At 42.2% G+C, this 13,904-nt stretch overlaps 2 protein-coding genes across 9 annotated transcripts in view; one reads left to right on the top strand and one right to left on the bottom strand.

Moving 5' to 3' along the window:
- LOC118367549 (tropomyosin alpha-3 chain-like) overlaps nt 1-11,388 on the top strand; it is a 27,323-nt gene extending 15,935 nt beyond the window's left edge. For 4 of the 8 annotated variants that reach the window (XM_035751138.2, XM_035751137.2, XM_035751144.2 and 1 more), the window contains 4 exons: nt 1,885-1,947; nt 2,055-2,124; nt 2,291-2,369; nt 3,527-3,895. In XM_035751138.2, coding sequence (XP_035607031.1) covers nt 1,885-1,947; nt 2,055-2,124; nt 2,291-2,369; nt 3,527-3,530 — 216 coding nt within the window. In that variant the 3' untranslated portion in view covers nt 3,531-3,895. Of the gene's footprint in view, nt 1-1,884; nt 1,948-2,054; nt 2,125-2,290; nt 2,370-3,526; nt 3,896-10,055 lie in introns of those variants that run through there. The other 4 variants (XM_035751136.2, XM_035751135.2, XM_035751141.2 and 1 more) reach the window with 1 other exon arrangement.
- On the bottom strand, nt 8,534-13,904 carry pmvk (phosphomevalonate kinase). The gene is made up of 5 exons (XM_035751145.2): nt 13,715-13,904; nt 13,540-13,603; nt 13,167-13,319; nt 12,785-12,914; nt 8,534-12,684 (listed from the first exon to the last, which is right to left on the bottom strand). Exons 1-5 carry the CDS (start codon nt 13,801-13,803, stop codon nt 12,536-12,538), a joined length of 585 nt encoding a protein of 194 aa, XP_035607038.1. The 5' UTR covers nt 13,804-13,904; the 3' UTR covers nt 8,534-12,535.

Below are 13,904 nucleotides of genomic sequence, written 5' to 3'. Positions count from 1 at the left end.
TAGAATGCTTGTCTTCAGTCTATAATGCCATGTGTAATCAACTTAATTCATCAAAGTAGAGGCAGACCTGTTTGTCTTGTAATGGTGTCCGGCATTGTGTCACGCCCACAGCCTCAGCAAGTCGGTTGTGTTTCAGACATCCCCCAGAACCGGTTTGGTTCCTGCTCCCGTAACCACATGCATGTGCACCATAAGCTGATCTCTGTTTGAATGAACCGACCGATTTTATTTTTTTATTATTTATTTATTTATTTATGATAAAATATGAATTGCCAGCATCACAAATTCCCAGTCAACAACAAAGTCAGATGTTAGATTCCCCGGAATGTAGACAAGTACTCTAACAGCTCTAGAAGGCTCGCCAACCCGGAGGAAAATCCAGACACACAGATGTTCTCTCCTGTTGCCATTAAAGTGGAACGAGGAAGTACATATGAGCAGGTATCAACCAGCTCACCGGGGACTCTTCAATCCTGAACATCCATTTCTTTCTCCCATCTGAAGGGGCCCAGGACTGGTTCTAACTAAGGCGTTTCAGGGCAGGGAGGGAGTCTGCATAGTGGTTGTCTGCTGTGGTGTAATCCTTAAGGTCTTCTGGATAAGAGGCCACACCCTGACTTTGCAGCTGCAAGAATGCAAACCCACATCTGGCCTACCCCCCCCCAGGGTGATGACACTGTACTGCACAACACCAGTGCTCTGTAGCTCAGAGAAAGAGGCCTTTTCAGCAAACTCCCATTGCCAAACGAGTGTCTGTCAATGATGTCATCTGACGAGAGAAGCCTGTTTTTGTTTTCATTCTTCTTTTTCTCCCACCCAAACTCTAGCTGCACAGATAGAAAAACGGTCCATCTCTAACTCCTCAGGCATGTTGAGTCACACTATCAGTCTACACACCTTCTCTCAAAAGCTTCACAGCTTGATGAGCCCATGCCTTCCCACTCGGTCCGCACGAAGGTGGTAGAAAAGATATTTATAACTAACCAAAGAGTTTATCTGTGTCATTTTAGTGGGAGCAAATTAAGCATAGTGGGCAGAACAAGCAAGGAGGTGGGCCAAACATTAACTAGTGAGATCCTATTTGTGTGTTGTAGCATGTTTCCATTAGGGAATGCTCCCTCTGAAGTGCGCGTGTGCACAAACTAAATTCGACCTTGCACTCCCAACAATGCACGTTTTTAACTTTGGCAAAGCGTCAGGTCTCTAAAACGTTGTGCACTATGTCCATAACAGATTCTAGTTTTGGGTACAAATGTCGGCCCAGCTTCACCTAGTTCCATCCTCTCACTAACCTTGACTGGACTTCCTCTCGCTACCATATTTGGTGGTGAACATTCTAAACGGATAGCCCCGCGACTTGTCTGGGTTACCCCTTCTGTCTGTGGTGGTAGAGTTGCCACTGGCAACCTGTTTTGACTCAAATCCTCATAGTACAGCAGCCACAGTCAAAAGCTTATGAGCAGACTGAGTACTCAAAAGGAATGAGGAATAAGAATCTGTTTCTCCTCATTGTAGGCCAACTCCCTTCCCAGGGGGTTTCTTTGCAGGTCAGTATCTGTTCCTAATTAGTCGCAGATGTCCAGCCATGTTACTACTACATGACAGAAGAATCATGGCTGGTGGTCCTTCTGTAGCTCAGTTGGTAGAGCATGGCGCTTGTAACGCCAGGGTAGTGGGTTCGATTCCCGGGACCACCCATACGTAAAATGTATGCACACATGACTGTAAGTCGCTTTGGATAAAAGCGTCTGCTAAATGGCATATATTATGGCTGTTCTATGCGAACGCGCTGATGTTGTTCTGTCCTGAATAAGCCCGAGGACTCCCTAGTGTCCCAAACATGTGGTTCTCTGATTAGCTTTTCTCTTCCTTTGTCCCCTACAGTACTCCCAGAAAGAGGACAAGTATGAGGAGGAGATCAAGATCCTGACCGACAAACTCAAAGAGGTGAGATTCCCCGGAAACGCCTGTCATGAATGGTTGATGACTGATGCTGTGGTATGTGCCTGTATTGCTGTGGTGGGGGGTTTAATAAACTTGTTACTTTCCCATAGGCTGAAACCCGTGCTGAGTTTGCTGAGAGATCAGTGGCCAAACTGGAAAAGACCATTGATGACCTGGAAGGTAGGACTCTCACTCGCCACATTGTTGTAATTCACAGTACTGTTATGAGGTGTTATAAACTGTACTCTCCCTCCTGTGCCCTCTCTCTGGCTTTGTCTTTCTCTCATTCCTCTTGGCGTATATCTCTCCTCATCCCTTTCTCCTCTCCCCCTCTGTGCGCCCACAGATGAGCTCTATGCACAGAAATTGAAGTACAAAGCCATTAGTGAGGAGTTGGACCATGCCCTCAATGACATGACCTCCATGTAAATACTCATTTAGATGCCTGTTGTGGTGTGCGTTGGACTGGAGTGTGTTAACAGTGATTCAGTAACAGTATGCAGATTGTCATAAGAGGATGGTACAAGTTGAGTTGCTAGGGAACTATTGTAGTGGAATGTGCTCTGGTAGCGTTTGGCTGTTTGTGCTGGAAAATGTATTGCACTAAACAATGTATTGAGGCATAGTGTACCATGTACACATACCACTTTATTCTGACTCAAGGGATAGACACATTGTAGATGGATACAAGCATATGGTAGCTACAAGTACGTCTCCAGAGACCTTGAGCTTTCCTCTTTCTCGTATCCCTCACTTCTGCAAAGTAACAGATGTGAGCTGTCACCTTGGCAACGGCACAAGACACTAACACTGAGACTATGTAGATATGGCTCGCACACTATCACATGTAACCGTCGACATGTGATATTTTTATGGAAATCAATGCCTTTGACTCTAGTCTGTCGGGATTCCATTTGGAACTATTGATTTGCAGCTTGTGTGTATGTTATCTGCTTGTTTGGCAATTTCTTTCAGTCTAATTCAATTACCAGTTTTTGAGTATCCCAGTCTTCTACTGTAATACGCTTAAAGGGAAATTCCGCCACTAACCTAATTCATCTCCAGCACCAAACCAGTGTCTAAATATGTGAAAATGGCGCAATTCTCTGATCTGTGGTTAAGGTCCTAAAAACATGATGCTTCTCATCACAGGATTAATAAAAGTAAAACACACCAGGGAGTTTCTAGCCCACGAGAGTATTTTCTTACTTTCCACGTCACCATACATCTCGTTGGACAATCGCTTAACTTTTGATATCATCGGGTAGAACTAACATTTTGAACAACTTAAATGCGCTGTTTTCACATGTTGACACTAGTGTTGTGCTGGAGATAATGAAAACAAGGCTGAAAAATTGGTGGAGTTGCCCTTAAACTCCGGTCATGCATGGTGTGTTTTGGAGTCGCATGGATTGCAGGCTTGCTGTGAGTTTACACCCCCATGACAACAATAACCATGGTGTGTTTTAGAGTCGCATGGATTGCAGGCTTGCTGTGAGTTTACACCCCCATGACAACGATAACCATGGTGTGTCAGTATTATTTGAAGTGTTAAATTTCCATTGCTCCGTCTCTATTTCAGATAAATTGGACTCGTTAGATTTCTGGAAAACCCAGTACACTCTGAATTCGGTCTGCCTGAACTGCCACAACGGTTGCGTGCTCTTCCCCTCCCCCTTTCCTTTCTAGAGAGAAAGAACCAACCCCTCCTCGTAGTCACCAGTGCCTGTCTCTTCCGTTCTCTTTGGACTGTTTTCTCATCTCCCTTTGTCATTGGCCCAGTTGCGACCAGCACGCTGGCTGAGTTTCTGTGTTACTGTCTTTTTATTGTCCATCTGTCTGAACTCCTTTCCTATCTGTACTGCACTGCTCAGTCTCTGACAAACTCATGTTCACACACTCTGTATTTGTGACTGTCTCTCTGTACCTAATGAAGAGGGGGGAAAAAGAATGCCTCTGCTGTTGTCTGTGCTCTCTATGTTCACTGGTTTTTGGCTGTCCACACTGTCTGGGTTTCGCTCCACTATGCATTTTGGCACGGATATGCATCACCAAAGGTGGGTCAGTGTTGTCTGATGCAACAGTGAATGTTAGGCTAGATTTTGCTGCACTTCTTGAATTGGCACCAAAGGCATAACATCCTCAGACACACATACATTTTGGAAATATGTCCTGGTGATCACTCAAAGACGATCCAGTGTTGCGGACCAGGTTTGTGTAATCCTAGAATACAGGTGGAACAGACCCTTACCTTTCTCTCATGTGACTCAGAAGGGTGAACGTCTTATGAAGTGACCCAAAAGAGGAAAGCTCAAAACAGATTTTCAGGTGAATTATTACGTTGTCAGAGAACTAAGTATAGAAACTTGCAAATATCAAATTTTTTTAAATTTGTAAAATAACCTAAAAGATATGCTGGAAGCACATTAACCTGGTCAGGGCACTAATTATTGAAGTTGTGCAATTATTGTATTTTTAATGTGACCTGGTGTCAGGAATGTTTATTTGTAGATAAATTGACTCCTCCTTGTTACTGAAGCAGAAAAGCCTGTAGTAGTGACAAGCTCAGTCAGCGTTGGTATTCCAAACACTGTCAGTACACACAGCATTGTCATTGTACAGCTAACTGAGCTAGCTACAGTAAGTAGTTTGACAAGATGCCTAAAATTGACTATTCAATTACATCAAAATGACATGCCTGTGGTTGCACAAAATGAATCGAATGAGCAATGACTGTCATAATGCAAGATATTAACTTGGTAATTATTGACTTAAATCTACAGAATTCATTACACACCCATAACTAAATACACAACCTTTTATTACAGTCTTATGTTTGCGATCTTGGCATAAATGCATTAGGGGTGGGATAATATTACCATAGCATAATTATAGCCAATCACAATATTCAATGGTACCAGTTACTCCGTTACTGGTTATTACTCAGTTATTGGCCCAGCGTCGTCCTGGTTAGGGGGGGGTTTGGCCGGCCGGGATGTCCTTGTCCCATCTCGCTCTAGCGACTCCAGTGGTGGGCTGGGCGCATGCACGCTCGCCAGGTGTACAGCGTTTCCTCTGACACATTGGTGCGGCTGGCTTCCGGGTTAAGCGGGTATTGTGTCAAGAAGCAGTGTGGCTTGGCTGGGTTGTGTTTTGGAGGGCTCACGACCTTTGCCTCTCCCGAGTCCGTACGGGAGTTGCAGCGACGGGACAAGGCTGACTTACCACTCGGATACCACGAAAAAGGGGTAATAAAATAAAGTCATGAGGTTGGAGAAATGCAACCACTTTCAAAATCATAAGAACGAGCGATGGACGTCAGGACTGACCAGCCATGATATAAAAATCATAGTTTTAACCATGTTTTGGGGCTTTACAGTGGCTATTTACAATGACATTGTTTGTAAACAATGGAGTAAAACGATCTTATATTTTGGGTTATGATGAGGTACACCAGCTATAGTAAGCTCATGAGGCATTCATAAGTTATATTCTTCAAGAATCAATAGGTTTAGCCTATCAATTTTAAAAGTCCAAAAAATGTATGTAGAAATCGCAGATTGACAGAATAAGCATTACTAACATTGCCATAAAGTCTTGGTATATCAATATCATTCAGCCATTCCATAAAGAAATCACAAGACTCACAACTAAAATAAAGTTGTATCAAATTTCCCCCACAAGGCAGGTTACCTACATTTCCTTGAATTTATTTTAATCGCTCACAACACAAGTTAGTTATAATGGCAGCCTGCAGTACCCCGGTCGGCCTTCACCTTGAGTTACTCGATGAGGAGGGCAGCACTGAGCTAGCCTGCAACGTCTCTTCCTGGACTAGCACAAATTGTGCGTGCTATGTCTCAATGAGATGCCATCTTAACCGACTTCATTTGACTTCATTTGACTTCGATGCACTATTGAGTCTTCACATAGAAATCAATGTTGTCAAGTGATTGATGGCTTTGTACGTACATATACAGTAACAGTCAAAAGTTTGGACACCTACTCATTCCATGATTTTCTTTATTTGTACTATTTTCTACATTGTAGAATAATAGTGAAGACAAACTATGAAATAACACACATGGAATCATGTAGTAACCAAAAAGTGTTATATTTTACATTTGAGATTCCTCAAAGTAGCCACCCGTTGCCTTGACAGCTTTGCGAACTCTGCATTCTCTCAACCAGCTTCACCTGGAATGATTTTCCAACGGTCTTGAAGGACTTCCCACACATGCTAAACACTTGTTGGCTGCTTTTCCTTCACTCTGCTGTCCAACTCATCCCAAACCATCTGAATTGGGTTGAGGTCGGTTGATTGTGGAGGCCAGGTCATCTGACGCAGCACTCCCATCAGTCTCCTTGGTCAAATAGCCCTTCAACAGCCTGGAGGTGTGTTGGGTCATTTGTCCTGTCTGCGCATCACTGCAGAATGTGGTAGCTGTGCTGGTTAATTGTGCCTTGAATTCTAAATAAATCACTGACTGTTACTAGCAAAGCACCCCCACATCTCACCAACTCCATGTTTCAAGGTGGAAACCACATATGTGCAGATCTGTTCAGCTACTCTGTCTAACAAAGACATGGCGGTTGGAACCAAAAATGACATTTGGACTCATCAGACCAAAGGACAGATTTCCACCTGTCAAATGTCCATTGCTTGTTTTTTTGTTGTTGGCCCAAGCAAGTCTTATTGGTGTCCTTTTAGTAGTGGTTTCTTTGCAGCAATTTGACCATGAAGGCTTGTTCCACGCCGTCTCCTTTGAACAGTTGATGTTGAGAGGTGTCTGTTACTTGAACTGAAGAATTTATTTGGGCTGCAATTTGTGCCTGTGTAACAGTATAATTTTAAACCGTCCCCTCGCCCATACCCGGGCGCGAACCAGGGACCCTCTGCACACATCGACAACAGTCACCCTCGAAGCATTGTTACCCATCGCTCCACAAAAGCCGCGGCCCTTGCAGAGCAAGGGGAACTACTACTTCAAGGTCTCAGAGCAAGTGACGTAACCGATTGAAACGCTATTTAGCGCACACCGCTAACTAAGCTAGCCGTTTCACATCCGTTACACCTGTTAACTCTAATGAACTTCTCCTCTGCAGCAGAGGTAACTCTGGGTCTTCCTTTCCTGTGATGGTCCTCATGAGTCAGTTTCATCATAGGGCTTGGTGGTTTTTGCTACTGCACTTCAACTTTAAAAGTTCTTAATTTTGCGCCTTGACTGACCTCCTGGTCTTAAAATAAGAGCTGTGTCTTAAAGTTTGAGCTGTTCTTGCCGTAATATGAATTTGGTATTTTACAAAATGGGGCTATCTTCTGTATACCACAAATTATATTTTAACAAGGCTAACCTGTTAATTGAAACTCATTCCAGGTGACTACCTCATGAAACTGGTTGAGAGAGCGTTGCACACTCTTGGCAGTGATCAAGGGAAAGGGTGGCTACTTTGCAGAATCTCAAATATAAAATATATTTGAACTTTGGTTACTACATGATTCCATGTGTTATTTCATAGTTTTGATGTCTTAACTATTCTACAATGTGAAAATAGAAAAATAAAGAGACCCTTGAATGAGTAGATGTGTCAACTTTTGACTGGTATGTAAGAATGTATGTAGTCATTGTTTCAATCTAGTGCACCATGACTGTATGCTACTGCAATTAAAAAAAAATATATATATATCTAAAATTACGTTGGCTACAAATGTAAGCAGAAGCTGGCTGAGTGAATACATTGCTGGTTAACTTTGCTAGTATGCCTTTAAAAATATGTTTCTTGTTCAAGCCAGCCAAGATTTCATGGAGGGTCTCTTTCCAGTTTAATAAAAAAAGTTTAGCGAACATTGGCTAGTAAATTACCGACCTAACGTTGTGATGAATACCAAATAAAGCTACGTGTTGAGATACCTGGCGACGATGGCCATACTAGTATATCATCCAATATGCTGTGAATTACAGTCATATAAATAGAACACTTGCTGTCCCATGCAGGCAGTACAAAACGTGTTCATAGCAAGCGAAATAAAACCCCACTACTGTTGTACTTTCTTACTCTAGCGCTTGGACTTGTTTCCTTACTAGCACGGACCTGATGGCTGCTTTGAGGAATGTTTTTACTGACGTGGTTGTCTTACTTCACTACCTTAAGTTGACAAGTCTGACTACTGTATTGCTTTCCTGTCTGGCCTACCCAAAAAAGCCATTGGTCAACTGCAAGACATACAGAATACTGCAGCACGTGTACTGACCAAGACCAGATGGAGAGCACACATTACCCCGGTTTTAAGGTCTTTGCACTGGCTGCCTGTGAGTTTTGGAATACATCTTTAAGATTCTATTGTTTGTAAATCAATCTGCGATTGTGCACCCCAATACATGTCAGACATGCTTTTAAGTTATGTACCCAGTAGGTCCCTCAGGTCCTCTGGCACTGGCCTTTTTTAATTATCCCAAAGCCTAGGACCAAGAGGCATGAAGAGACTGCCTCTAGTTATTATGCCCCCAGCCTTTGGAATAGCCTGCCAGAGAAACTGTGGACGTATCTAATATCTGTCGGAAAATATTCAGTACTGGGAGAGTCTTGGTCATGTCGTCAAACAATCATCTTTTATTTAATTATTGCAGTGAGACCGTCAGCCCACCAGTCTTGACTGACTGTAAAGGCTGAGAGTCTAGCCTTTACAGACGTTGCAGTTTTTTATATAGCTGATACCAAGATTGCTTAGTCAGTCACTTCTAACCTTCCCATAAGCCACCTTGGTTATCTACACAGGATGGTATTTTACTTTGTCACATCTTCCTGGCAACTGAGGCATTGTTAACTTCCAGGCTCTCGTTCTCTCTCTCTCTCTCTCTCTCTCTCTCTCGCACTCTCTCTTGTCACACACACCACATCTTGTCTATAGAATGCTAGCTTTTAGGTTATCACCAAGTTAATTGTCAGCTTCAAGCTATCTCTAGTAGAACCCATGTCCTCAACACCCAGACTAGCTACAGGGTGCTAGAGCATTAGCAGGACATATCTTACTGATCGTTAAGTAAACAATTGTTACATAGCCAACAAATAAGGTGAATATATTTTTCCCTCACATCTTTAACACTATTTTAGCTTTTCCTTTAGGTTGCTTTTTAGTTGAGTTTGTCTTTTAATTTTAAATTTTTTATGTAGTAAATATTTCAGCTTTTATATATATATTTCTTCTGTAAAGCACATTGCGTTGCATTCCAAGTCCTGAAATGTGCTGAAGTAAATACTTTGATTTTGAAGTTGAATGTAGGTCGCTCTGGATAAAGGTGTCTGCTAAAGGCCTAAATTGTAAATGTAGCTGACAGGTCAGACCTTTTTAATGAAATGTTCTAACGTTAATGTGAGTAGATCTTGTTTTCTGCCATGATCTCTCTCTCTGTCAGAGCTAAATAAGGCCATGCAGTAGCTCGGGCTGTGTTCGTTTTCAAGGTGACTTATACTGTAGTTAAATAGGGAATTATTCTCTGGTGATACCAAACCTCCATAATGTATAGCATACAACACGGCTCTCTTTGCTCTATGGAGACCTTGTGAATTATGAAGCTATGTCATAGAATTTACCTTAGTCACCCCGGGTTTTGTTTTACAGATTAAGGCTTACATATTTGGTTCTGTCACTATATAGAGAAGTTGTTTTCAAATGTTATGGTTTGGTGTAAGTTCCCCTTTTGAGGTACTGCTAGAATTACCAGGAAGTGCTTTCTGATATTTGTTGACCCCTGGTATTAAGGGGGATCTCCAACTTCAACATCTGACCAGGGTGCTATACCATCTTTTGGAGTTGTAGAAATGGATGTCTTACTACTTCTGTCAGCTATAGCTGACTCATTCCTTGAGTTTTTTAAATGCATGTGATTTATTGTTTTCAAAGTAGTCATGTATTGATTTGACACTATCAGGAGGTTTTGTCATGTGGATTGACATGGTTTAGCCCTTGGCGTTGCTCCACTATAGTGTAGTAGACCTCTTAGTAAACTCAAACACCACTTTAACATCTCAATGTCTTGTCTCCTACATCCTCATCTCACCACCAGGAGGACCCTTATCTTACATTCATTCTTTCTTTGTGTGATTTACAGATGCGCTAGCCAACGCCAAGGAGGAGAATGTCAACATCCACGCCACCCTGGACAAGACCCTGGAAGACCTCAACAGCTTCTGAGTGGCTACTGGCCCTTCCACCAACTCTTACTGCTCCACCCCCTCACCTCTGGCCCTGTCTCTCTGTCTGTGCTGGCTGACTGTTTAGCGTGGGGGGGATGTTCATTGTTTTTGGTGAAGGTAGCACTTTCTTCAGTCCACACCTAGCCAAATGTTTCTCCCCAGTAGACCAAAATGGCTGACCGCCCCTCCCACATTCCACCCCAGTATCTGAGGATGCTCTCCGGATGAGCACCTCCCCTCCCTTTTATAGCCTCTTCATAGCTTTCTTTTAGTCTTAAAAGGGCAACATTTACTCAAGCACCCACATCTTAAGTGTCTCACAGGTTTCTAATATTCACATTCCAGCTTAGGTGTGTGATTTGTGTTTTGAGGCCATCCCTATGATCTTTCTTTGGCTGCTAGCTGTTTTAGCCGTAAGCGTTTTAAATACATTGAGGCTTTTCTCTCTTTCTGATAACCCTTGTTACGGGGATATTTGGTGTCCACTGGGACACATATGAAGGTGGTGAGGGTAATAACTCTTACCTAATCATGTCTCCCTTTTGGAATGGGACCACCATTTTGATCATCAACTCTCCCTCTGTTATCCCCATCTGAACCACTTGCCCTACCAACATCTCGCCTCAAACTCTTGTCCCCCTCTAACCACTCACCTTCTGCTGGAACATCCTTACACAAGCACTGCTTTTCTACTGTGCCAATGCCCAGAGGGTCCACAACTATGCTACCTTTTGTCAAGTATTTTGTGTTAATTTACAAGTAAGGGCTGGGAAGTGACATGTTTATTTCTTATAAGGGAGAAGTGTTTTGTTGCATGACATTTGTATTTTTGTTTTTATCTGGAGTCATTTTCCAAAGGGCCAATGTCACAAGTTACTGTAAACTGAATGCCCCCCAGTTAACTTCCCCCTTCAAGATCAGGAAATGTAATTGTGAATGGGTTGTAGGTCATTGAAGGGATAAATGTCGTATAGCTTCAGACAGAATTGAATGCAGATATTCTAGCCAATTGCAGCCGTAGTCCTCTAAACTAATTGTTATTTTTCCCGATAAGATGTGGGGGAGGGGAGTGATCAGCTAATCACTACGCATTCCACTGCCAAAATGGAAGCATAGGGGCCAATGAATAGGGAGAAGGGACACAAGGGTATTATCTAAACTTATCAGCATAGGCTAAACTTTTTTTTTCTGCAAATGAAGTGAACTGCAAACCTTGTAAAATTTAAAGAAATAAAAAGTAAAATATTGCATCAAGTTTAACTGGAAATTTTCACTCGACGCCAAGGGTGTAAACATTGTGTTACCAGTAATGTTTTCATTGTAGTAATGACACACAAATGGACACCATTTAAAAAATAAAATAAAGAACCACGATTTGTATTGACATTCCAAAATATTTTCCCCCCATTTATTTTCTTCAGTTTGACGACTCCAATAAACTCTTAATTTAGAAATTGAGTGCTATGGAGTTGTTCTTTCAAAATGTGATTCAAACCATTGATTCCCTCGCGTCTACTTTAAAATGTTTTACGAACTAACACTAACCCTGCTATTAGAACATTGATCATGTCTGTGTCTAGTACATTTAATCCTGTTGAATGGGTGTGTAATGCAGTATTGTGCTAATTTTACCATGGCTCAACATATGTGCACCTTCCAGGTTTCCAGGTAATCTTCTAGCTATTTAAACTTATTTTCTAGTAGCCTATTTTACAATCTAAGACATTTTCAAAAGAAATGGCACAATGACACTTATACAAGTACAAGTCATCTGCACATTTGGTCTTGATGACATTTGCCTCCTGCATGGAGGACATCACTAAGTACAGGTAAACACCAAAATAAAGGAAACTCAAGTACATCAGAAGGGCACCAGAAAAGTTAATGCACCTTGGCAGCTGTTAAAGTTGAACTTTATTGGATGAATGTGAGAGTCACATCTCTTCGAGCCATGGTAGCCAAAATAATGAGCTACTGGGCATTTTTATACATCACCCTAAGCATGATGGGATGTTTTAATTGCTTAATTAACTCAAACCACACCCGTGTGGAAGCACCAGCTTTCAATATACTTTGTATCCTTTATTTTCTCAAGTGTTTAATTTTGGCAGTTGTGTGTGTGATCCATGTAAATTCATATCGGTCAGTGCTAATATACACACCGTTCATGTTTGGGTTTTTGATCAGATTTTAGTATTCTTGCCCTGCTACTTAGTTGATAGTACAGAACACTGTAGAGAAATAAATACTACATATTCCCACTTTCTGCTGCTCCTCAGTGTGACAAAGATGTTCTAGGATTTTCACAGAAAATAGTGTAATGTATACCCAACTACACTTTCCAACAATAAGAGCCTTCAGCAAGTTCCTACAGCTGTGTAATGGCCCCTCTAATTCAGTCTTCTTTCACCTTTTCTTTGGCTATTGAGAGCAACCCAGTAGCAAGCTGCTCCTCCAGTTGGGATCCATCGCCCTCATTTTTGATTATCCAATCAAAATCCACTCCTTGGTCGAGCCCACATTCAGACTCTGCATCATCTATTCCTGCAGAGAGAGAGGGTGTGGTGTTGATTGTCGTTGAAGAGGTATTGTATTTCTCTCAAAAGTAAATAACATTATTACGCTATCAGAGTAGGTATTGCACCTGTTGTGAACTCCCAGCCCCTCTCCCTCCGTGTCTCTTCTGAGGCCTCCACCCGAACACAGCGAGACTGACTAGGATACTCCCTCCAGAACCACTGCAGGTCTGACAGACGCCGCGTATCACTCACAATCTGGGGCACAATAGAGATTAGAGAAAGTATAATGGTAGAGGACAATATATGATGCTTCAACTGCTCATCAGGCAGTGTCTGGAAAAGTTATTTGGTCAGGTTCACCAACACTAAATATGCAGATGGTCAGTTTCTAATAGCAAGTAAGACCTGACTCAAAAGACTTGTGTTTGACAAATTGTATGTGGCAGGACTTGGCTTGTAGTGTGTTGCCCCATAACAGTGGATCAATTGAGAATTTTGTTATCTTACCCAGATAGGCTGCTGGGCCTCCTTGATGGCCACACGACAGAAGAACCCTGGGTCCTTCTCCCTCTGCTTCTCACCCCACTGGATCATGTCAGCACGGTACTTCTCCTTGTACTCACCTGCTCCCAACAGCTCCTCAAAGTCCAATCCATGGTCCTATAGGCATAGTGGGTAATATAAGGAGAGACAGTGGTAGTGTTCCTCCATTCACTAGTAGTGGGTATTGTAGACCCAACTGGGCATGCAGGCTTTTGTTCCTGCCCAGCGCTTAATGTCTGATCGATTATCTGAATTCGGTGTTGTATTAGATGGAACACAAGCCTGCACACCGAGGATCGGTCAGGATGATGTAGCACAACTGTACACAAGTACCAACCTGTGCGTATTGCTGTTTAAGAGGACCCGAGAGACGCAAGATACAGCATACATCTGGACCTAGTCTGATAGAAATTAAACATAAATCACATTGTTAAACGAATATAACATGTGATCGAGCATTCAATTCAGCGATAATAGCTTTGATAGGTTTGTAAACAGTATGTCAATAGTACCTTTGGTGAATCAAATCCGTCACGTAATCTTTTCCAGATTTGCGTTTCCCGCTAAATAAAAGGATGAGTTTGGGTTCTACTGTCGCCATCGAAAAAACGTTGCAGCAACCAATTTATGTGTTTTATTTTTCATACAGTGTAGCTAGCCTCTTCGTGTACAAATTAACCGTACTGCATGCATTATGGTTGG

Source organism: Oncorhynchus keta, chromosome 34 (assembly GCF_023373465.1).
Source record: "Oncorhynchus keta strain PuntledgeMale-10-30-2019 chromosome 34, Oket_V2, whole genome shotgun sequence".
In the NCBI taxonomy this organism is placed as follows: Eukaryota; Metazoa; Chordata; class Actinopteri; order Salmoniformes; family Salmonidae; genus Oncorhynchus; species Oncorhynchus keta.
Note: the sequence above shows the minus strand (reverse complement) of the source record. Positions and strands in the feature narration are given on the sequence as shown.

Bases quoted from the DNA above. Each gene is read 5' to 3' on its own strand.
- pmvk (XM_035751145.2), bottom strand. From the start codon at position 13,803: ATGGCGACAGTAGAACCCAAACTCATCCTTTTATTTAGCGGGAAACGC. The intron at 13,604-13,714 runs GTACTATTGACA...AATTTCTATCAG, and splicing joins ACGGATTTGATTCACCAAAG to ACTAGGTCCAGATGTATGCT. The intron at 12,685-12,784 runs GTGCAATACCTA...CTCTCTCTGCAG, and splicing joins GGGCTGGGAGTTCACAACAG to GAATAGATGATGCAGAGTCT.